Source organism: Eleginops maclovinus, chromosome 5 (genome assembly GCF_036324505.1).
Source record: "Eleginops maclovinus isolate JMC-PN-2008 ecotype Puerto Natales chromosome 5, JC_Emac_rtc_rv5, whole genome shotgun sequence".
In the NCBI taxonomy this organism is placed as follows: Eukaryota; Metazoa; Chordata; class Actinopteri; order Perciformes; family Eleginopidae; genus Eleginops; species Eleginops maclovinus.
The window spans coordinates 26,343,505-26,367,761 of record NC_086353.1 but is presented as its reverse complement, the minus strand read 5'-3'; the positions used below and the strand labels follow the sequence as shown (position 1 = coordinate 26,367,761).

General features: G+C 41.2%; 1 protein-coding gene across 1 annotated transcript; it reads left to right on the top strand.

The window, feature by feature from the left end:
* LOC134864720 (zinc finger protein 638-like) lies at positions 1-23,735 on the top strand. Its single transcript, XM_063883919.1, has 25 exons — positions 1-150; positions 4,697-6,416; positions 8,229-8,290; positions 8,589-8,615; positions 9,049-9,194; positions 9,494-9,595; positions 10,623-10,804; positions 11,314-11,502; positions 11,682-11,780; positions 11,905-11,939; positions 12,045-12,091; positions 12,783-12,814; positions 12,974-13,093; positions 13,343-13,474; positions 13,625-13,666; positions 13,889-14,026; positions 14,115-14,276; positions 16,253-16,732; positions 18,012-18,491; positions 18,578-18,754; positions 19,063-19,246; positions 20,517-20,843; positions 21,938-22,060; positions 22,260-22,381; positions 23,496-23,735. The coding sequence occupies exons 2-25, from the start codon at positions 5,082-5,084 to the stop codon at positions 23,535-23,537; spliced, it is 4,785 nt and encodes a 1,594-aa protein (XP_063739989.1). The 5' UTR covers positions 1-150; positions 4,697-5,081; the 3' UTR covers positions 23,538-23,735.
* The last annotated feature ends 522 nt before the right edge of the window (positions 23,736-24,257 follow it).

Sequence of the window (24,257 nt, the reverse complement as noted above, 5' to 3'; positions counted from 1 at the left end):
ATTCTGGAAAACTCGGGCGGAAGTGTATTTCGGTGTTTCCGATGGTGGAACACAGGATTGTTATGTGAATGAACCGAATAACCCGCTGAACTGGACTATCCGATACCGTCCGGTACCAACAAAGACCCACATACATCGACTAACTGACAGGTATTTATAGAAAGTGTTATGCATTCACAAATGGTCCGAGTGGACTTTAATGTAACGGAGCTGGGACGCTTTCCCCATGGTAGCTACCGATAGCTAGCCGGCTAGAAAACACCCAAAATGGCTGGCGTAGTGTGTTGGCTCTCTGTTTACAGTATGAATTGTCGTTAGAAATACGGCTTGTACATTACAGACAAACGTGTATGTATATAGGGATTTCAGACTGTACGTGCGCATTTTACATTGTTGTTTTTACAGTTACGAGTTATAACGCAAATGTTACGCAGGTGCTCGTGATTGACACCCATCGATGACTCTGGATGTAACGTTACTTCACGAGCCTTTCTGAATATTGAGCAGGGTAATGTGACGAGAGGGAGGAGAAATACACCGTGAAAATGTGATGTACCGGAAACGTAGGCGTTTCCCTCAAACAAACGAATATCAGTTTCCATGCCAAAATGATGTCTTTGAAAAGACGTTTTGACGTCAGCTTATCAATTTCTTGGATTTTATTTAACTAATATCTCCAACTAATAAATATATGTTGACGATGTTATAGTTTGCATGTACTGCCTTCCGTAAAATAATCACTACTCCTGCCATCTGTGGCATCAGATATCACCTCTTTGAACTTTAAAAATAAAACAAGTTGACCTGAGGTGAAGCCAGTGGCTGACAGAAGGCCTGCACGATTTGGAAAAAATGACATGTTGGGGTGATATAATTATTGAAAAAATATTCACATTATCATTTAAATATATGGTGTGTGTTCTTCATTATGACTCTACCAAACAAAGATTTGTAATTTTAATGATCTTTACACTTAATTTGCCCTTACCAAATAATCTGCTTACTGCGATTTGGATATTGCAACTTTAGATTAAAACAATTATACATATTGTGTAGCACTAACTGAACGTTTGCAGACAGTCCACTCAGTTATCTGTCCTATATTCAGATGATTTATGTCTTTCTGTTGACAAAGTGCAGATGGTTTCTATATTTGATTTAACATGTGAAAAAGCCCTGTGAGAAGTTAGCCCTCTGTAAAGAGAAAGGATGCTGGGGCTTGAATGTTGTCAATTCCACTGCTTTTTCCCATGAAGATATACTTTTGTATGGGTAATTTTACAGAGAGCTAATACAGTTGCTCGCATTAGTAACTGATCAGACAGAGGGATCTGCCAGAGCTTTACAAACATTTAACTTTACATTCTGACAACAATAGATATTCATTCATCGTGGTATTAACTGTAACACATTTCCCTTGTGTGTTTTATTAGAAACCTGCATACGCAATCTTCTTCAGTTACAAACCCCAATTCCAATGAAGTTTGGACGTTGTGAGAAAACGTAAATAATAACAGGAATACAATCATTTTAAAAATCCTTTTCAACCTATATTCAATTGAATACACTACAAAAACAATATATTTAATGTTCAAACTTATAAACTTAGTTTTTTGGCAAATACTTACTCATTATGAATTGGATGCCTGCAACACGTTCCCAAAAAGTTTGGTCAGGTGCATGTTTACTAGGGATGCACCGATACATCGGTGAGACATCGGCATCGGCCGATGTTAGCCCTGTTTACCGCCATCGGCACATCGGTAAATAAGGTGACATCACCGATGGCAGTCGCCGATGTTTATGTTTTGCTACGTGACCGGGAGAAGTCGCGTTAGCGTCGTTGTTTTTAAATCTGACGGACCAAATCTGAAGTCAGGGCATCATTTTGAAGGATCAGAACAGTGACTGTAGGTCTGCCGTAACTTTAAAGTCATTCGGGGGGGGGGGGTCTCTCCTCTGTGAGGAGCTGCTGCTGCACGCTGCGCATGCTGCAGGACCGCCCCGTGTACCGGGTGTCTGGAGGATCAGTAAATGAAATCCATTCTTCAGTGTTCTTGGGAGGCCGTCGTATATATTTGTGACTTTGTCATACTTGGTGCTACTCCCGTAACTTCCAGAAACTTACTATGGCTCGCTGAACCGCTCTCTCGCGCTTACAGATGCACACACGTATCCCCCACTCTCTCTCTTAAAGGGATAGGCTGCCTTAGTCTGCATTGTGCTACCATTACAGTTTACATAGTAAAACATTGGCCATCTGCATCGGTATCGGCAAAAATTTTATTCTTAACATCGGTATCGGCATCGGCCGACATTTTTGCAATAGGTGCATCCCTAATGTTTACCACTGCGTTACATCACTTTTCCTTTCAACAACACTCAATAAGCGTTTGGGAAAAGAGGACACTAATTGTTGAAGTTTTGTAGGTGGAATTCTTTCCCATTTCTTGCTTGATGTACGATTTCAGTTGCTGCACAGTCTGAGGTCCCCGTTGTCGTATTTTGCGGTTCATAATGCTCCCCATATTGAGACCGGTCTGGACTGCAGGCAGGCCAGTCTAGTACCGCACTCTTTTACAGTGAAGCCAGGCTGTTGTAACACGTGCAAACATGTGGCTTGCTTTGTTTTTGCTGAAATAAGCAGGGATGTCCCTAAAAAGACATTGCTTGGATGGCAGCACATGACACTCCAGAACCTGTATGCACCTTTCAGCATTAATGGTGCCTTCACAGATCTGCAAGTTACCCATGCCATAGGCACTAACACACCCCCAAACCATCACAGCTGCTGGCTTTTGGAACTTTGTGCGGATACTTTCAATCTGGGTGGTCATTTTCCTCTTTAGCCCGGAGGACACAACGTCCATGATTTCCTAAACCAATTTGAAATGTGGACTCATCAGACCACAGCACACTTTTCTACTTTGCGTCAGTCCATCTCAGATGAGCTCGGGCCCAGAGTAGCCGGCAGCGTTTCTGGTTGTTGTTGATATATGGCTTTGGCTTTGCATGGTAGAGTTTTAACGTACTTGTAGATGTAGCAACAAACTGTTAACTGACAATGGTTTTCTCAAGTGTTCCTGAGCCCACGCGGTAATATCCTTTACTGAATGATGTCGGTTTTTAATGCAGACCTGCCTGAGAGATCAAACATTACAGGCATTCAATGTTGGTTTTCGGCCTTGCCGCTTACGTGCATAGATTTACTTGGATTCTCTGAATCCTTGATGATATTATGGACTGGATATAAGGAAATCCCTAAATTCCTTGCAGTTGTACGTTGAAAAACGTTGTTCTTAAACTGTTGGACTATTCGCTCACGCAGTTGTTAACAAAGTAGTGAACCTTGCCCCATCCTATTTCCAATGAACTTGTTTCCCTGTGGAATGTTTCCACAGGGAAATTCAAAATGAGTGAATGCTTGCAAAAAAACAAAGTTTATCAGTTTGAACATTATATATCTTGTCTTTTTAGTGTAATCAATTGAATATAGGTCAAAAAGGATTTGCAAATCATTGTTTTCTGTTTTTATTTACGCTTTACACAACTTCCCAACTCCATTGGAATTTGGGTTTGTAAATGGTGCTTTGCTTAACAAAGCCTTTTAACCTCCTTCTTTAACATTTGCTTAGATGATTTGAAAAAAAACCCTTCTCTAGTTTGTCCAGTATGCAAGCTCACCTTTTTATTTAAAACTAATACATGATGAAAGGTTGCTCGGTTTGGTCTCTTAAGAGTAGATTTGTCCTCAAAGACTGGATAACTTCACCAAACTGATTGTGCACACCAGCTTATAGTATACTTATAACATGAAGCTAAACAAGATGCCAGGGTTGAATGTTTTCTCATGTTTAAATTGAGTGACACTGTTTGAGTACAATCAGTGAAAAAGGAGTTTGTGTAGCTAAGGTAAATGAAAACAAGCAACAACTCAGCCCACGTTGGACTCAGGTACAGTATATAGAACATGTGATAAAGTGGATACTAATAACAAGAACAAGCTAACAGTTTACTCCACATGGACCGTCATTTCTGATGATAGTCTTTGACCAAAACTTTTTGGTGAGCCTATTAACATGCTGTTCAAGATGTTAAGTTAGTGCTCAACAGTTTTATATTATTTATCATTAGTGTAATGCAAAAAAAACACTATAGTTATCTGTGTGTTTACTTTAATGCATTGGAAAAGATGGTAAGTGTGATAAGAATGTGAAGACATTGCAATAATTTCATATTAGCTGCAGGAATAGCCAGGGAAAACTGTGTGATGTGCTGTTGAAAGTGTTTGTTCTGCTGTGAACATTTCAGCGTCCTGCACCACATTTGAAAGCGGTATTATACATTTTCTTTTTCTAGAAGACCCAGAGGTTTAAGTTTCCTTGTTGTGTCCGAGAAGGTTCAATCTGTATTCAGTGTTTTTGTTTTCATGGTTTTCAGTAATTCAGTGTTGCATAATGTTGCTTTGCTCTACCGTCCTGAAAGAAAGCACAGCGGGCCTACAGTAACCAGGTCTTAAAGCAATTTCTTAGAAATGTTTTTTAAAAAAAGAAAGAAACGACAAACAACATAAGGACTGCGCCAACTTGATGTAAAAAAAAGTCTGGAAATAGGACTTCATCTGAAAGCTAAAATTAACATGAGAAATTCAAGTTTGTTAATCTGTAATAGTATATCTCTGCTTTCCACCTCACAGCCTCGCTGTGCACACCAACAGTAATTTCCGACTCGTTCCTACCCTTGGTTTGGAGCCCAGTGCAACATTGTCCGTTGCCAACAGCACCAGAGGGACCCATTTCATATTTGGACCTGCGGCTGCTGCTGCTGCTGCTGCTGCAGTGACTGCTCTTCGATTGGCTCAGATTGAGACTAGGGCACAAATTGCTCTCCAGCAGCTTGCAACTCTTGCAACCATAACTGTTGGCAACCAGTGTCACAACAACAACGGATTGTCAGTGGCGTTGCTTCCTCATCTGGCTCTCCTGAACTTTCTCAGTAAACATCAGGGGTATGCTGTTGGGGCAAACATAGACATTAACAACAAAACTTACAGAAACAATCAACGGAGTCCGTCGGCTGCCATGTACCACCACCACAACCAGCAACAAGGCCCACCGCCTTTCTCTAATGGGCCCAGGCCTCCCCATCATCAGCCAGCTCAAAATCAAAATCGTTCTCCCTCTAATATGTTGTCGATGGGTTTCCAGTTTCCTCGTCCCACCCAGCTCCCAGAGGAGCTAGAGTCTGCCCTGGCTATCCGGGGTGCTAGGGACATGGACCACCGCCTCATTGACCACATGAACCGACAGAGCCAAGGCTCAGGTTCTGGTATCAGCCAACATGGAAGCTACGGCTCTAACCAAATAACACCTACTCCTGATAATCAGCCTGACCATCAGCAAGGAGTAGACTGGTCAAACTACCAACCCCCAAGTAAACTGTTTGCTGGTCCTCCACCTAGTAGTAGCCACCAGCCCCAGCGACACCAGGGGCCTCAACAGCAGCCACTGAGCAGCCATGCTGGAACAAGCATGCCAAACTGGACCGCAACTGACTCTGCTTCATCCACAGCACGACATCCCCATGGTGGCAGGAGTGGTGGGGATGGTCAGGCTTTGTACACGCCAGAGAGTGCAGGAAGCATCTTGGCTAGCTTTGGACTTTCTAATGAGGACTTGGAAGTGCTGAGTCACTACCCAGATGATCAGCTTACCCCAGATACTTTACCATTCATACTCCGTGACATCCAGATCAACAAGTCAGGCACCCAGAAGACTATGGCTCCCACGACCTCCTCTGCATTCTCACGCGAGATCCATGATCCGCCTGCTTCCCACTCTTCAACATTGGCGCGTTCTGGCTCACCGGAAGTGCCCAGTCTGCTAACTGTTACACAGACAGCAGGCAAAGTCATCGACTATGGTCATGCAAGTCGGGCAAAGGAGGAGAATAATACCAGAGAAACTTTTAAAAGAGAGCCGCTCACCGGCGAAAGGACAGTTAAAATGTTCCCACCTTTATCAGCCTCATCGGCTCCAAAATTTGAAAAAACGGAAAAGCGGCAGGTTCGTTTGGAACACAGTGAATCAAGCAAGCACGGAGACCGGGACTATCGCAGGGCAGATAGCGACCATCGCAAGAGTAATCGAGCATCAGGCGGAGAATTTACACCATCATCCAAATCTCGTAATCCAAACCAAGACTACAGGCGTGAAGGACCCAAACCTAGGCCCTCACCTGAAACCAAGAGCGAAGCTTCCTCGAGGCGGTCTCTCTCCTCTTCGTCTGGCTCCCGACCTCACAGCAGCAGCAAGAAGTTACCTACTCCCACCATGATAAGTGATTTCTCAGCTGAGTCTCCAAAGGTGTATCCCCATACCTGCTCCCTGTGCCACACTCAGTGTGATCAGGCAAAGGTGAGTGCCAAAAATGCCCTCGTAATAATTTCTGAAAGGAAAACCCTCACATATTTTAGCCTTTATCCTATATTTCTCCAGGCAGGTGTAGAGATGACAGTGATTATGTTGTCGTTCAAGTTGTATTGTACTTGTTTTTTTAAATCTCCGTTGATATAGTCGGGATCTGTTGCTATAATGACCAACATAGCTTGTAGCCAGCTAACTTTTCGTTTTCAATAATGAATGCAAACTATTTATAACCTACATTGTGGTGACCCCATTTGGCCATGATCATGCCTGGTAGATAAAGTGAGGGCTGAAGTGAGTTCAGATGCAGCACTGCTAACTGCTGCTAAGATGATAAAAACACCTACAATACAATTATTCTCGTGTTTTTAGTGGAACAATGATTTAATTGTTCCATTACAAACATTTGTTAACAATAAACTCACAAAGTTGGTTAAATCTTATACAAGCATAATATATTTCCTTCATATGTCAGAGATTTCATTTTTTCTGTGAGAAAGTCCAGTGCTCTGGTCTCTTGAGTTTCTCATGCTCTCAAATGGTGTTGGTTTGGAATTAAGGAGAAATAACTTTTTTAAATGTCCTTTACGTTGCTTCAGTATTGAACAGTAATATCTTTTAGGTGAGCGGAACTGTCTCATTATATTATGTCATGGGTGAAATATAAAAAGGTCCAGTACATTTGGAACCAATTTAACTGCCATTCCCTTCAGCCTAATTTCCTGGATCATTTGTCTAAAGGTTTCCCTCACATCTACAAAAATGTCATTAGGTCCCTTACGGTCCGTGTCCACATAGCGCCTTTTCTGAGCTCAAGTGTCTTTTTTTTCCAATGATTCCTATCAAAACAGAGCACATGCCCTCGTATGAAGCCGCCTCGTGATTAGCACTCAACCCAGAGTTTTTTTTTCCGGAGCACTCCGCTGTTAAGTGGCCACACGGAAATATTTTACTCTCAGATGAGCTCAGTGATGTCACTGTAGAAATAGGAGGAGAGGCTTGTTTTCTTTCAGACAGAAACCCTCAAACAAAGTAAGAAAAGCCCCTCTGTTGAAGCAGATCAGCCGGTAGACTCTGAATGGTGTTGCCGGTGGGCGTTGAACTTTTACCAGTGCACAAGGATCGTACTCCCCGCTCTAGGCTGACAGACTGACCACCCTGACAGCTATTTCCTGCCAGTAAAGGTGCTATGTGGACACATGCCCTAATAATGATCGATCAATTCTATATAAAACTCCTCTGGAGAAAGTAAAGAAGTCTTTGACTGTTCAGGATTTTTCTTTGTCTTTTGAACTCAGCTGTCTTGAATTCCATACAGCATAGGTCACATATTGGTGGATGAACAGATCATAAGGTAATCATTTGTTGAATCCCTTGTTTGATTTGTGTTCATTACTTGGGACATAACTCAATAAGTTAACCAAACAGCATTTGGTCCACGAAGATTAAAAACTATTGGTTTGTTTCTGCTTGTGTAGTGTGGTAATGTGGTAGACTGATGGTCACAGTGAAGATAAATGGAAAGTAGAATGCAGAATGTCTTACAGGACTAGATTTAAACAGAACAGAAATACAAAACAATATTGAGTTATTGAAACTAAAGGAAAACAAAGATCCACTCCACATGCTTCCGTCTCAGTACCTACTTTTTATACCACTAATTATTCCAATGTAGATTACCTGGTTAAACAGTCGCTTTCTCATTTTGTTTCTCTGTGACATGTGATAATGGTTTTGTTACGGAGTGTTTATGTTGGTGTCAGATTGTGATATATTCGTCTCCCATTTGTCGTTTTTCTGCAGGACTGGTTTTACCATATTAACACTGTCAACCACACTGCTGCCTGCAGGGACCTGCTCAACAAGTGAGGGCACTTCTAATGTGCTGCTAAAGTCTTAAATTCACCAGTATATATTCACTGTTATGCCGTAGCTACTCTTTTTTTGGCTAATTTGTCTTCTTGCAACCAGAATATTTATGTATTTGCTGGTTCAGTCCACAAAACAAGCTGAGTGCTAGATAAAGCTTAAAAGCAGGGAGTTAGTTCTGAGGGGGGTTGGTACTAGAAGCAAAGTCATTGCTTATTCGATTTAGTGTTAAGTTAAGAAGCAGAAAATGATTAAATACAATAAACGGTTGTTTATGTGTGTGTGTCTCCTTAGGTACCCTGACTGGAAACCAAATCCAAGGTCAGTTGGACTCTTGTTCATATGTTTCCAATAATCAGTTTTTAGCTGTGACCAGCAGCCAGCCGGAGTCAGTCCCACACATCTTTCAAAAAGTGAATTTGACACAGATCCTACTGTTTCGTTATCCATTTCAAAAAAAGTCTTATTTATTGTTTTACATTTCTTGTATATAAATGGTCTATAATATAAAGTGGATAGGTGAAGTATAGTTATGTCCATGTTTAAGAACCTAAATTATCAATGACAAAAGGATGTTGATATGCTTCATAAATTCTTCTTTTCAATCATTATTTTGCTCGCTACCTAATATTAGTTCTACATGTACGCATTTGAATATACAAGTTGTATTAAACAGTGTTGATATGGACTTTTGTGTTGATCCTTGCCCTCACCTGTTCCTCCTGTTGATTCATTATTATTTCTTATCCAGTAGAGGCAGACAACATGGTAGCTCTCCATCCCACTCTGTGTCTCGGTCCCTCTCTGGTTCTCCTCCTCCTGGTAGACGCAGGGTTGGGCCCCATAGGCCGCACACAAGGCCAGACTCGCCTCACCAGCCTCGACACCAACACTACCCAGGTAGAGAACAGTACTTATTACAATAATTCAATTCTTTTTAATAACATGACATGAAGATTTGATATTAAATATCAATTTAGAATTTGGGGATTTAGAAATGTCTTTAAATTGGCTTTTTTTCTCTCAAATGTAGTATCTTTGTTTTCTTTAAGCCCTAATGGGACATTCAAACACAGCTGGGGTCAAATGACACTACTAATTGAGTTGTTGTAGTGTAGGCGAGCACTGCTCATTCAGTATTGGACGTATGGATTGCTTTAGACTTGGTAACATATGACCTGTTGTTTTGCTCTCCTCAGAGCACAGCTATCGACCCGGCTTTCGCAGCCCCACTCGATCACACCAAGTCCCCCCGTTCTTCAGAGAGAACCGGCCAGAAAGGAGAGACAGGGAGGCCTCAGGTAATGTGTGCAAGATTTGGAGACGGCCATTGATTTTGTTTACAAATGTAAAAACAAATCCTGGCTTCATTCAACCTGTTTTAGATTAGATCAACTTTATTGTTCCACAATTGGAAAAGTGTTTTGTCACAGCAGCATGTAAACAAGGCATTGAACATGAGTTAAAATACAATACAACACGATACAAAATAAACAAACAACAAATATACACATATCAACAGTAGAAAGATATATATCTTTAGAGTAGGGGTGTCAAACTTAACTTAATTGCTGGCCACATTAGCATTACGGTTGCACTCAAAGGGCGTGTGGTAGCTTTAAGACTATATACATAAATAAACTCATTATATTATTACATATTTGTGTCTGTATTGGATAATTATTGGTTTTTGTAGTAACTTAAAAAATATTCTACTCTGGAAGCAGATGTTTAGGGGAAATAATTGCAAGCCGATATTCAAGTCTAAAACACTTCTAAAATGTGTATATGTTAAAAAAAAGGATCTGTTCAGTGGTTTTATAAAAATACTGTATGTGGGCACACACATTCACATGTATCTGCTTTATTAAAACATAATCCCATTAAATAATGAGATTTAAAAAATGATCAATCAAAGGTAAAAGCATGTAAGTGAATAATAGCCTAAAGTTATTTTTGTTAAACCCTTTGGTAATTTCAAGCACACCTCCTGGAGTGCTGCTTCTAGAAACGGCTGCTATTGAGACCCTTTAGTGCTGGTTGGTCTCTTACAGGGTATACTACTAAAATTATAGATTATATTCAACACTATATACATTATAACAGTGTGCAAAGTTTTTGCGGTTTTCTAGTAATAAATGTAGAACAACACAAGGCTTACATCCCAGATTAGAAAACCTCAGAGAAAATGTGTTCATGAAAGCTTTTAATCACCAAACTTTGCTTTCTTTACCTTTTCCTATTCAGAAATGAAATTGTTCTTTTGTTTTTGATTTCATTGTAAAATAAGTCATTTGAACCCCTGTCCTGCTCCCTCTAATTGATCAGGGGGTTACGCTCGCAGCGGTGTGAAGCGCCCACATGATGACATCAGCCGACATCCGTCCACCTTTAGGGCTGGTCAGAACTTCAAGCATGGGCCGCCACAGTCTTTCAACAAAACTTTCAAGAGCGGACCGAAGCCTGGAACAAAGACGACCAAGACAACCAGCGCCAAGCCTCCTGGAGCTGTGGGTGTTTTTCTCATTGATGTCTGCTGTTTTGTCCGCTGCTTTTTCAAAGCTAATTGTGTCGATAAAAGGAAGGGTATATCCTCAAACCTCAGGTGCAAAAATGAACACAACACAAAAACAGCTGCTAGTGCGTCTGAAATCAACTGTGTTCATACACTGTAGTGGCTTTGTCGGAGTTTAGTGACTCAATGGTAAAGAGAAATATCGATTCACACAATCAACAATCTGGAAACATTTTGAACCATTCCAAAGAGTTACAATTTGTTGTCATCCTCATAATGCTGCTGAATATTTCAGATCAGTGCTGTAGGTACTAGCTTTTAGTTTTAGGTGTTGCCAATAGGACCTCAAGTATTTTTTTTTGTGAAGCATACAGATGATTTCAATGCAGTAATAATTAACTTCTATTGGCCGCCGCTATTGTGACTAAAAATTCAGAGTGCAGTACTTGATATGGTCCATTTGTCTAAAATGTACGGTGTTTTTTTTTTTTTGCTGATGTCCAGTTTGCCAAGCTTCCACCAGCCAAAAAGAAGAAGAAAATGGGTTTTGGCTGTCTGGTTTATCTGACTGGCATCCCAAAGGATGCATCTGAGCAGGAAGTGACCGACCTGGTGGGGTCCTTCGGCAAGATCAACAACGTGATCCTCATGCCATGCTCTGAGGAAGAGAGCCAGGTGGACGAAGGGCAGAAGGTGAGATTCAGTGTGACATAATGCTTATTGGTGATCTTCAAAGAAATTCAACTTTCAAGGGATTTTATTCAGAGAAGTGTTTGTGTTCATTCATTTGTAATGTGAATATTACCGGAAAAAGACTATAACATGACACGGTCGTGCACAATTTATAACACGGTCACATTACCCTGCTGCAGGCATCTGTTTGCATGATGAGGGCTGAAGATGCCCTGGCTCTGGCCAACTCCACAAATCTCTCCATTAGAGACCAACAGATCACTTCTTTAACAGCCAAGGTACCTTTTGATAATACAACATTGACGGCACATCCTTTTAAACCTTCCACCAAGAAGCCTTTGTTTTGGACACGTGTCATCTCATGCACACTTTCAGTAAACACTTTCTATTTCTATGTTTAAGAAACCTGAAGTAGTGTGGTCTTCTGAAGCGAGCAGGTTTGTTACAGCTATCATCTTAAGCATTTCACTTTTGAACCCCCAGATGATTACCTTACAAATTTTGTAACTGCTCTGGTTTCACTCATATGTGTGTCTTCACAGCGTACCTGCTCCAGGACAGGACAGTGGTGCTGCTGGGAAAGACTCTGGTAGGTATACAAGTAGCAGGGAGTCAATATCCACCAATAAAATAAATCAGGGCTGATTATATCCTGTAGCTTAGTCTGCAGATTCTAAACCATGTACTAAATGTGGTCGCCGGTTAACTTACTTTATACTTTTATGCTGCCTTGATATATATTATAGATCGACTACCAATGCACGCTATTTAAAAGGAACTAGTTAGTGAACAGCGGTATAACCTGATCTGGAGCAGGTTATTTCTGCAGCATAAGGACCCCTCTGGTTTTCCTCCTCAGTGGAGGTTTTGAACTTGGACACCTCACAAACACGGCTTCAGCCAGACGTTCCAAGTTCTCCCTCATCCCAGTGTCACCGGCATACAGCCGTACTTCTGAGGATATGAGCACCAAGTCGATTATCAATCTGCCACCAGGGCCTTTATGTACAACCCAGCCCATCTCCAGAAGTTCAGTTCCTAACCCCATTTATAGAGGTTAGCCCAACAGCAATCCCCCTCCCTCACTGTCTGTCTGTCCCCGCCTTTCACCTGCTGCCCAGCTCAAGATGCAGCTGACCCCAGAGCTTATCCCTGTGAGGGGTGGTCCCACACGGCTATGCACATGTTCACATATTTGTGATGGTTTGTGGTTGTGCTGTTGAAAATGTTGTTATTGTCTGCTCTTGGCCCCCTATTTCTTCCCTCATTTCCTCATGCAGGAGCTGAGTCTGACAAGAAGACGTCTGATGAGGTACATGATCCAACACACACCCTGTAAAAAGAATCATTGTGAAGTGTTGCGTTTTGTCAAACACATTCTCAAGCTTCTGCCTTATTGTATCAGATGTGCAATCCAGGTTTTTGTGTAATAAAATATTGGTTTTAAATCATTTCACAATCTCTGCTACAGAAGGCCATGGTGTTGATCACCGGACTTCCTGAAAGCGGTTGGTCGGAGAAGGACATCATTGAGCTGGTGCAGCCCTTTGGAACTCCCTCTTACATCATCCAGGCAGCACACATCGGAAAGGTTGGAGACACGGTTTGATCTGAATCTTTTGCTGTTTCCCGCAGGGGAGAAAACAATGGAGGACAGCAGTAAAGAAGCTATAACACGTCCTCAGTATCTTGTCTTTGCTACATTTCTATTTGTTGTGGCTGCAAATCAGCTGTGTAATAGAAAAGTCCCAATCAATGGTATGCTTTGTTTGTATAGTTTTGTGACAAGCACAAGTTGATGTGTCTACAACTAATATGAAACCTTCTTTGTGTGTGTTAGGTTCTTGTGTCAGTGCCAGACATGGAGATTGCTCAAGAGATGGTCAAAGTCAACTCCTTCACTCCTGCCAAGATGAAGGACTGCGAGCTGAAGATGATCCCTCTCAAACAGCGCATCGGTGTCGGAACACCGGTAGGGCTCCCATCACTTATTCGATCTTCCTCTATTGTAACATCTGTAGAATCTCTTCTGTGCTCTGTCTGTTATCTCCCCTCCTTTGATATGATGCTGTGTGGAACAGTGAGCATTCAGCCATAACAGAGATCAATACTCTCTCCACAGGTGGCTCTCTACAATCTTCTGATGGGATCAGTGGACCCATTAGTGAGTATTTCTGTCCTTTTCATTTTGATTACCCGTTCTAAAATAAATCTAAAATACATTTGTTTTTATGTAGCACCTTTTACAGTATTCATGTTATTGATTATTTTCGACAAAAAGAAAAACTTGTGAAATTGATTATGAAAAGGCTGTGATTCATTGGGCATTAAAACATTTGAAAGACAGTGGAGTTGCTGAGGCGTTGAGCTCTGTATGTTTTAACAGGAGAGTTCCGCTCCAGTGTGCTGGAACTCCCTGCTAGTGATCAGAAACGTGCCCAACACACCCACCGGCTCCTCCGAGGTCCAGATGCTGGTGCGACGCTTTGGGACCGTCATCAAGACCCTAGTGCTCCACAATATGGTGAGGGTGCTCCTCGATTACCATGTCATTTATCAGGCAAACACATCTCAAATGTTGTTGACTTGACGGTTTGTCTCTCCCTCCTCAGGTCATCTGTAAGATGGCAACCGCAGCTATGGCATTGTCCGTTTTCAAACGCTTCAAGAACTTCCCGTGCATCGTCCAGAATAACCCTCTGTTCTTCTCCCGCAAGCCGGACCCAAGACCCAAACAGACCAATGTCATCCCTGCATCCAATGATCCATCTGAGGTCGGTTACTGATATTTAACTTACAATGGTTGTGAAGAGGGAAATTAATTTAGCTATGCGTACGTATCTGCAGCTGTTTGTATAGTTGTGGATACATGTAACAGAGACACTATATGTACCTTATATTATTAGCTTCTGCTTTTTGTAATGATAACATGTGTCTATGGAACTGAATGTAGCTGCTCGTATGTAACCAAAGAGAAGTAGATTTAAAGTCTGCAGTACTTTGGATTAAGTGTTTGATTATTTCAAAGTTTCCAAGCTTAACATTTCTATTGTTATATCCATGCGAGAGAGAGTTTGTGTGTGTGACTTTTTGATATACTGCTAGTAACAGATATTTTCAGCTTAAACGTAGTTTTACTCTTCTCAACAGAGAGGCAAATGAAATACAAATATTGAGTGATTAATACTAATTAAGGATGCACCCGCAGAATCAGTTTTTCACCTTCTAAGGAGAGACAGGGTGTAAACCTGAGTGAAGAGTGTGTATTTCAGCTCTGGGGCGCCGTCTCACTTGGGTTAAACTCTTTTCTTTATTTTAATCCTATCTCGTTCGGAACTCCCCCGAGTCAAATTTAATTGGATTTCTCTGTCCTCTTTTTTCACCCGGAAATCCCCCTCAGAGGAATTTAAAACTGACTTCCCCTGTGACATTTTATTCTGTATATTGTTTCTCTTGATAAAACTACCCCATCTATCTGGTGTGCAGTGGTGGAAGAGGTATTCACATAGTGCTTTAGAGTACAAGCACTGATACTACACTCTGACAATACTCCATTACACTGCATTGAGAATGCTACTCGCATGTTAGTATGATCAGGAAAATGTGCTTAAAGTATGTGAAGTTAAAGTACTGATTGCAGGCTAAATCTGAAAATGATAAATACAAATATAACAATAATAATTCAAAGGAAAAGCAGCAAATCTTGTTTTGAGAATTTAGAACTTTAAAAGACTAACTATGACCATTTATTTTCTGTCAACCCTCTCTAGGTTTTAGGTGTACTTAAATATATTGTCCGATAGTTTAATCAAAATTTAAAAAATATATTCTTAAAATGTGTTCCCTTTGTGTGTTAAAAAGTTACTAATAAGTGAAGTTGTAAAATAAGAATATAAAGAGTAGAATATTTCCCTTTGGATGGGTGAGGAGTAGAAGTATAAAGTGACACACGAAGAAAAATACTCAATTATATTGCAAGTACCTCACATTTGTATTTAAGTACAGTGCTTGAGTAAATCAATTACTTACCACCTGGTGTTGGGACACATTTAAATCCTCCGTGTCGTCTCCTCTCATGTTTAATGTAAGGTGGTACTTGGTTGAACCTGGTCCACTGGGAGCTGGTAGAGGTTAGACGTGCTGCTCAGGTTGGAGCCGTGCGAGTAAAAGAAGCAATACTACACTTTAAAAGTACTTTGTAACAAGTAGAAGTCCTGCATTCAAACTCTTACTTGAGTACAAGTACAAAAGTATCGGCATCAAAATATACTTAACGTACCAAAAGTAATCCTTATGCATAATGGCCCATTTCAGAATGCTATATATATTGAGATAATGGGTCACTGTTAGGACTATTGATGTGTTCACCGCTGTTAATTGTCAAGATGAAATATTTTATTTACCACTGCAGAATATCTTAACCCTAATATGTGAAAGTTCATCAGATATTTGATTTAAATGTTTCTCTATCAACTGATCATCCAAATCTATAAAGTAACTAAAAGCTGTTAGATAAATATAGTGGAGTAAAAAGTACAATATTGGCTTTTAAAATGGAGCAGAGTAGAAGTATAAAGTAGCATAAACTGAGAATACTCCGGTAAAGTACAAGTACCTCAAAATGATACCCTGCTTGAGTAAATGTACTTTGTTTACTATCCACCACTGCACCTGAGATCTGCACTCCTCACACACTTGAATGCACGTGTGTGATCTGTCACCACTCTCTCCCGCTTGTCTCTGATTGTAGAACACTCCTGTGAATGGTAAAGGCAGCCAGGTGGAACCAGCTGAGGAAGAGTCGGATCATAAAGAGAGCTCTGAACCTCCACTGGAGCGGATTGAAAGAGATGGACATGGGCAGGAAGAGAAGATGAACACAGCTGCTGAAGATGAAGTTGTGGAACAAGTGTTGAGTAAAGACGAAGAGGTCCAAAAGGACGAGCTTCCTGCTCCTGCTCCTGCTCCTGCTCCTGCTCCTGCTCCTGCTTCTGAGTCTTCGGGTGCACCGGAAGCCAAATCGGAAGCAGACCCAGAAGCAGACCCGGAAGTGACAGACACTACAGAAGTGAGGGAAGATCCAGCTGAACCTGTCCTGGAGTCCACGGAAGAGAACATGGACGTCACTGCATCCACAGCAGGAGAGGATAAGACTCCTGGTGATGAAGGAGCAAAGCCATCCATCCCTGAGGAGAGAGCAGGAGAAATGGCCATGCCCGAGCTCCCCAAGGTGATATCTGTTTCTGCAGCTCAGCTCACAATCCTCCATGACTTTTTATTACTTGGTTTTTTCATTGACATTTCAGTATAATAACATACAGCTCTGGAAAAAATGAAGAGACCACTTCAGCATTATCCGTTTCTCTGGTTTTAGTATTTATGGTATGTCTTTGAGCTAAACGTTGTGGTTTTTGTAGAGGTAAAGATTTAAGAAAAATGTGGACTGGTCTCTTAATTTTTTCTGGAGCTATATATATATATATATATATATAAAGCTTTTTCACACTTTAGTCAAGTGTTTTCCATTTAGCAGTAACGACAGAGCCAGTACATTAAAAGAAAACATGAGCAGAAACAAATAAATATAAAATTCTAAATATAACAAAAAGACTAGACATGACATTAATAATAATACACCTTGATCAGGAGACCGTGAGGAGACAGCGTCAGACTTACTGCTTCAGCACAGTCATGGCGGGACTGCACCTTTTTTACAGAAATATTTCCGTCTGGATCCTTAGAGAATATGATATTTAAGATAAGATAAGAATGACTTTATTAATCCCAAACTGGGAGATGTTTGTGTTGCAGCATCATAAACCAATACAAAGCGTAGCAAATAATTAGACATAAAAAGAAGAAATAAACAATTCTAAAGTATAGACATCTCAAAGAAGGAATAGAAATAAGAATAAACTGGCATTAGAGAAAAGATATATATATACAGATGTACATACATAAAAAAATAATACAAATAAAGGTGCTCAATCTGATAGATTTACCACACCATCTCAGTCCATAAATTGTATGTTGTGGGGTTAACCACTTCACTGTGATACATTTAATTGCTGCTGTGAGTAACATTTGTAGAAGATATTTCCTAGCTCTTCCCTCAGTGCCTTCTGGTATCACACCTAGCAGCGCCAGCTTAGGATCCTTTGTGACATTTTGGCGGAATGCTTCATTACAGGCCTCGAATACCTCATCCCAGAACGTTCTTAGTTTAGGGCACGGCCAAAACACACGGGTATGGTCGCCCACATTTGCACCACAACTCTTTTAGCTGCTATTCCTATTCCTGTAATCCATTAAAATTCCCTCCATACACTCGAGGGAGTGACTAGATTCCCCTCGGTGCATATTGCTTCCTACATCTCTCTGTGTGATATCTGTGTTCATTACAATGTCCCACCTCCCTTTGATCTGTAATGGAATATTCACATTCATGTCTGAGAGTATTTAGTAAAGTTGTCTGATGTTTAATTCTGACAGCTTGTTTTTGTCTTCAGGTGACACAGGCGATGGTTAATGCTCTGCTTGTGGAGTGCAGAAGCAGACACGCCGGCCATCCCAACAACACAGCAGCCCCCACTAACGGAGCTCAAGTGGAAACCCAAACGGACACAGAGCAGGGGGGGGAGGAAACCGCTGAGGAGACAAAAGAGCCCGCCATTAACCCCACAGAGGAGGGGGAGGAGGAGGAGAAGAAGCAGGAGAGGGAGAGAAAAGAGAGGGAGACCAGGAAGGAGAAGGAGGTGAGGGAGAGAGAGAGGAAGGACAGGGAGAGGAGGGCCTTGGAGAAGGAGGAAAGGGCCAGGCGGGAGAAGGAAGAGAGGGCCAAGCGGGAGAGGGATGACAGAGCCAGGTGGGAGAGGAGAGACAGAGACAGGAGGGACAGGAAGAGAGCGCACGGGGAGGCGTCAAGGACGTATGGAAGGTCAGGGGGGTACAAGCAGAGCTACTGGAGGGAGGAACAGAAGAACAGAATGGTAAGAAGGAGCTGTGAGGTGAAGACGTGATGGAACTCTTCATCCTCTTCCTCACTCTTTACTTTATTGCCCTGTCATATAATCAGGAGGAGGAGGGGGAGGAGGAGTGTGACGACTTCCCGTTCAACATGAGCGACTTTGTGACACTGGATGAAGTTGGAGATGTAGCAGACCTTCCTTCCTCTCCTCCTCCCTCTGTTCCCACGGAAACCACAGAGGGAGGGGAGGCTGCTTCCACGTCTGTCCAGCAGGACAGCCCTGAGGTAAATTAGAGCTCCTATATCTACATCAATCTTCCTCTTAGTTTCCCTCCTATATTCAAGATATGTACATCAAACATTTCATGCACACAAAACATACTATCAGGAGTAAGAACCTGAGGAGGAAGAGATCTAGAGAAAAATAGTGATGAAAATAAAAGCTAAAGTGTATATTGTGTGACATGCTGTTCTGACTTTTTGTAATGCGGCTCTGAGCGTTAGGACCTGCGCTAAAATCTGAGGCATGTGCATTTACACCTCCATTTCCACAATGCAATGACTACATGGTCCTTCCTGTTTCCTGTTTGTAGGACACGCCCATGGAAGTCACTACAGAAACAATGGTGTTGGAGACCCCGGGGCCCCTGGTGAATCCTGAAGACCCCGCATCAGAGTGTGAAGCTGTGACCATGGTGACAGCCGAGGCTTCAGAATCGACAGATTCACAAACACACATGCCCACAGGTCCGCAGGCTGACATCACAGCTGAGACAGGTACAGCCTCTGATTAAGCTTCATAACGAAGAGAAGGAAACCGCTTCTAAAGGTGCGTTCACACCGGGCGCAAAGTGGATTCTTTCCGCAGCGCGATTACATATAGAGTCAATTCGAGGACGCAAATAGATGCAAATTGGTCCCGGGTGGCAGAGAGATTTTTACACCTTGAGTGATGGATTTGCGTTACGCTGTGTCGCGAAAATCTCAGCCTCTCGTTATTGACCTTATTGATTCAGAAAAACAAAACAAGCCGTAGAGCTCACCGTCACTCATATTTGTTCACAATTGATGAAGCCTAGCCTGGTCGATCTGATCTCCATTCACGTATTTTAAACGTCTTTTGTCTGCAGACACACTCGCCAAAGCATTAATTCATGATTTTTACTAACCAGTATCAGTATGTAGTTATTTCGAAATCATTTTGAAATGTGTATGAACATTAAATCCCGGCATAATATGTGTTGGTATCTACTGTGACTGCCTGATTTGCACTGCGCAAGCGCGAGAAGGTCCGCCATAAACGTATAAACTATATCTTAAATATAGTGTTGGTTTATGATCACATTTGTATATGATAACGTCAGAAGTCAATTAAAAAAATGCAGAGAAATTCCAAAGCTGGGAAAGACCTTTCAGATTTATCAATCGTTCCATATTAGAAAAATCTAACAGAGTTTTGGTTCATGATCAACTTTTTCATGGAAACTCTTTTATGTTGTTTTATTTAATTTGAAATAAAATGAAAGACATTCACAGCTAAGAATTAGATATGAATTATTATTAAGTATTAATGCCATACATTCAATATGTCTTCACTATGATAGCTGTCAAACAGAAGTTAAATGCATGTCTCACTTCTTCTAAGAATGTACTTAACCCACTAAAAGGAGTCCTTAAATAATCGGGAAAGGACTTTGTCATAGCAATAACTCCTCTCTCTCGTTCACATTCATGTTGTCGGGTTTTTTGTTCTGCTTGCCACTGTTTCACATGTGCTACTCGGGTTTCTGTACGTTGCTGTCCATCATGGCAGACCAACTTGCGCTTCTGCAGTGCAAATCGAGCAGAAATGTAAATTGGGTAGTCACATCTACCATGGTATCGACATGGGAGATAAACCGCGCCAGTGCGTCCAGTTTGATGACACGACTAAACACAAATGAACGATACTAAAATGTGCTTTGCGTCCGTTGTCAACGCACCTTCAGATCTTTGTTTGTTTCACATCGTGGATTATTTTGGCCTGAAATTTGTTGTTATTGTTTAGAAGCCACTCTGGGCTCCTACACTGAGGGTGAGGCACTTGCTGCACCAGAGTCTTCCACACATGAACCAGCAACAGGAGCGCTGACTTCAGAAAGTGAGAGAGAGGACAAGGAGTCAGCAAAAACAGAGGAGGAGGAGGTAAAGGCTGTAGAGGGCCAAACAGAGGAAGAGATCATGGATAAACCTGAAAAGACAGAGGACCATGACAAGCTGAAGGAGGAAGAGGACCACACAGAGAATCAGGAGAAAATGAATGAGGAAGAAGAAAAAACGGAGGAGCAGGAGAAGATAAAGGAGGAAGAGACGGGGGCTCCTGCTGTTGAGAAAGGTATGGTTTACTTCAGTCGTACCATGTCTGAAAATATCAGACGCACCACCATCATGACAAACGTGAAATACATTACTGCCCCATGAGCTAAATTCAAACTCAAAATCGAATCCACAGCTGGCAGTCAATGTTGGAGTGCTGTTCTTTAAATAACTACAGGTGATTTGAAAGAGGACAACTGTCATAACCATTTAAAAATGTAAGGTGTCAAACTAATACATCCATATATGTTTTGGGAATGTAGCAAGCCATATTCTTTTTCAATATTCTTTTTTAGAATGAATATTGAACACCTGCAAATCCACCAAGTGTAGCTTTTCTGTTCAACACAGTAGATGTTTACTGCCAGTGGCCGATGTGATAGTTAGTTTCAGAAACGTTCAACTCTTACAAATAATGAGAGACTGGTCGATCCCGCTTTTGATTCCGATGATCAAAATCCAAAGCTGATACACTAATACATAGCCTCTAGCAGTGCAGTTCAAAGGGTCGTTTAGTTTATTCTCCTCTGGATCTGCACCTTTTCCATTAAATTAAGATTCATTTGACCTAAACTCAATATTTAAGCTCATAAACCAATCTCAAAATGAGGCAAGCCGCATTCAAGGTTTCTTAGAATGCTGGAATAGAAATATCGTGGGTAAATTCAATCAAATATATTTAAATCATTTATTATAAATTACATTTCTGTGATCTCATAGTCTCATTCTTAAATATTTAGACTTTATATCATTTTCTTCTTTTTAAATAATATTTTCCTTGAAAAATATTTGAAGGATTCTGCAAAGTCCCATTAGAGGGAGGACGTATCGTAGCCAACAGTTTGAGAACCAGCGGCTTATTAGAATAAAATCTGAGTGGCAGCAGTGCCTCAGTGGTTAGAGATCAGGCTGGTTACCAGGACAACTGGAACATGTGGATGTATCTGATGAGCAGAGGGTTGTATAGGAAGCTCCTGTATTTAATAATTGAATGCTTACGGTCCTAATTGTCCTCATCTGGGATGGTGCTTCCTCTGTGTGCTATGCAGCTGTTGGGATGGATGCTGAGTAAAAGCTCCTGTTCCAGGTGTTAAACAGATCTGTCGCTCACAGGAAAGCACAAGATGTCTGCAGTTGAAAACACCGAAGAGGAGAGTGTGAAGAAGACAATAGAGATGGATACTGCCATGAGCACAGGCTACTCCCTCCCTCCCTTTGACCCCACGAGCCCCGTTGGTAAGACCCTTGTCTGTATTTATTCAACATGCCTGCACTTATAACCCCACAGAAGTGTTCATCTCTGTGTGTGTGTGTGTGTGTGTGTGTGTGTGTGTGTGTGTGTGTGTGTGTGTGTGTGTGTGTGTGTGTGTGTGTGTGTGTGTGTGTGTGTGTGTGTGTGTGTGTGTGTGTGTGTGTGTGTGTGTGTGTGTCACAGGTATGGAGTTCTTGAGCCCAAAGACAGGTTTCTTCTGTAAGGTGTGTAACAGGTTCTTCAACGGAACCAAAGAGGCTGAGATAAACCACTGCAAGACCCTCAAACACTACGAGAGCCTGCAGGTAGGCAGCATGCACACACACATACCTGTACTTGTTTCCTTGTGAAGACCCTCATGACCTCTTATAACCCTAACCATCCGAACCCATTCCAATCCTTAGCCTGTCTCTAAACCTGGTCTAATAGGCAGGTGCAGTGATGACGAATGTTTGAAAATTAGCATCGCAAGAGCTTCAACCAAAAAAGATTTCCCTTTTGGAATCTGTTATACTGCAGAAAATAAGCTTTGTGGTTAACACGTCTATGATCCGTCACCCGCTTTGTTCAGCATGATGATCTCCTTATATTAAAACCACCAGGCTATTGGAGCATAAATACAATTTACCTGGTTTTAAAAGCTAGGTTATAAACAAACTGCATCACGGCCACATGACTTCACATCACCACCGCTGAGCTAAAGGCGGACTTGTTTTGCAGAGATGACGTTTAGTGAATTCATTCAGCTAGCTTTACATTTACAATACGCTTCAGACATGCAGGAGTGAACTATCTGTTGGCATATTTTATGTCGTAGGAAAAAAAGTGCACATTTGTTCAGCTCGTGTTAACCACACACAACTGGAAGTGCTCAAATGATAAGTCTTTTCCAGGTTTGAGACTCATAACCACTCTATGGTAAACTCTATGGTATGTAAGTACAGTAGAAAAGCTCTGTTAGAAGTAAAAATCCTTGAATTATAATCTTATTTAAGCAAAAGTAGAAAAGTATTGGCATCAAAATATACTCAAATACCAAAGTAAAAGTACTAATTGCGCTAAGTAGCTCAATCCAGAATCATCAAATGACTGGGTTATTATTCTTGATGCATTAATGTGTTCATTACTGCTGGTAAAGGTGGAGCTCATTTTAATTATTTTATATACTACTGCAGGATATCTTAACTTATAATTATATATAATCGTTTAATTATATTTACTTAGCTAGTAATCTATATCGGTAAAACAATTAGTTACTAATTGTCAAAGAAATGTAGTAGAGTAAAAACTACAACATTGGCTTCTAAATTATGAAGTAGCATGAAAAAAAAAAATACAAGTAAGGTGAAAGTGTACACTGACTCTGGTTGGGTGTTAAAGGTTGAAGGTCTCATCCTGCCTCTGTTCCCTCTCTTCTAGAAATACCTGCAGACCACGAACACAGCCAACAGGAAATCCTGAACGTGGCTTTGAAAACCTCGACTGAATCTGCATCATTCCCTTCCTCTTGTATTGTCTTTTCATTTCAAGGGTCCACATTCTCATGTTGATGTAGGTTAGTCTCAGTTTGAATATGTATTATAGATTTTTCATTTAAGAGAGACAGAGAGGATGGCTGGCAGTAAGAACTGTGCACAATAAATAAACTGTTTGACTAAACTGTCTGTTATCACTCACTGAGTCTGTTCCCACGGTTACAGCTCCGACAGGAAGTGAACATCGCCGAGAGTTCGTTCTTCTCCGTAACCTGCATACAGTTGTGTTCAGAATAATAGCAGTCCAACATCACTAACCAGATCAACAACTGTTTTTGGTCGAAATGATATTTCTACATGGCAAATAATTTACTAGTAGTAGTAGAGTCATAGAAAACCAACAGACCCAACAGTCATGACAAGCATGCTGCTGATTCTGTGTAATTGAATCATAGATTGAAAGGGGCGTGCTCAAAATAATAGCAGTGTGGAGTTCAATTAGTGAAGTCGTTAATTCTGTGAAAAAACAGGTGGACCTTATTTAAGGATGAAGGCAGCACATGGTAAAGTGCATTTCTCTCTGAAAATGTGAGTAAAATGGGTCGTTCCAGACATTGTTCAGAACAGCGTACTTTGATTAAAGAGGGGAAAACATACAAAGAAAAGAAAGAAGAAAGAAAATGATCAGCTGCTCAGCTAGAAGAAT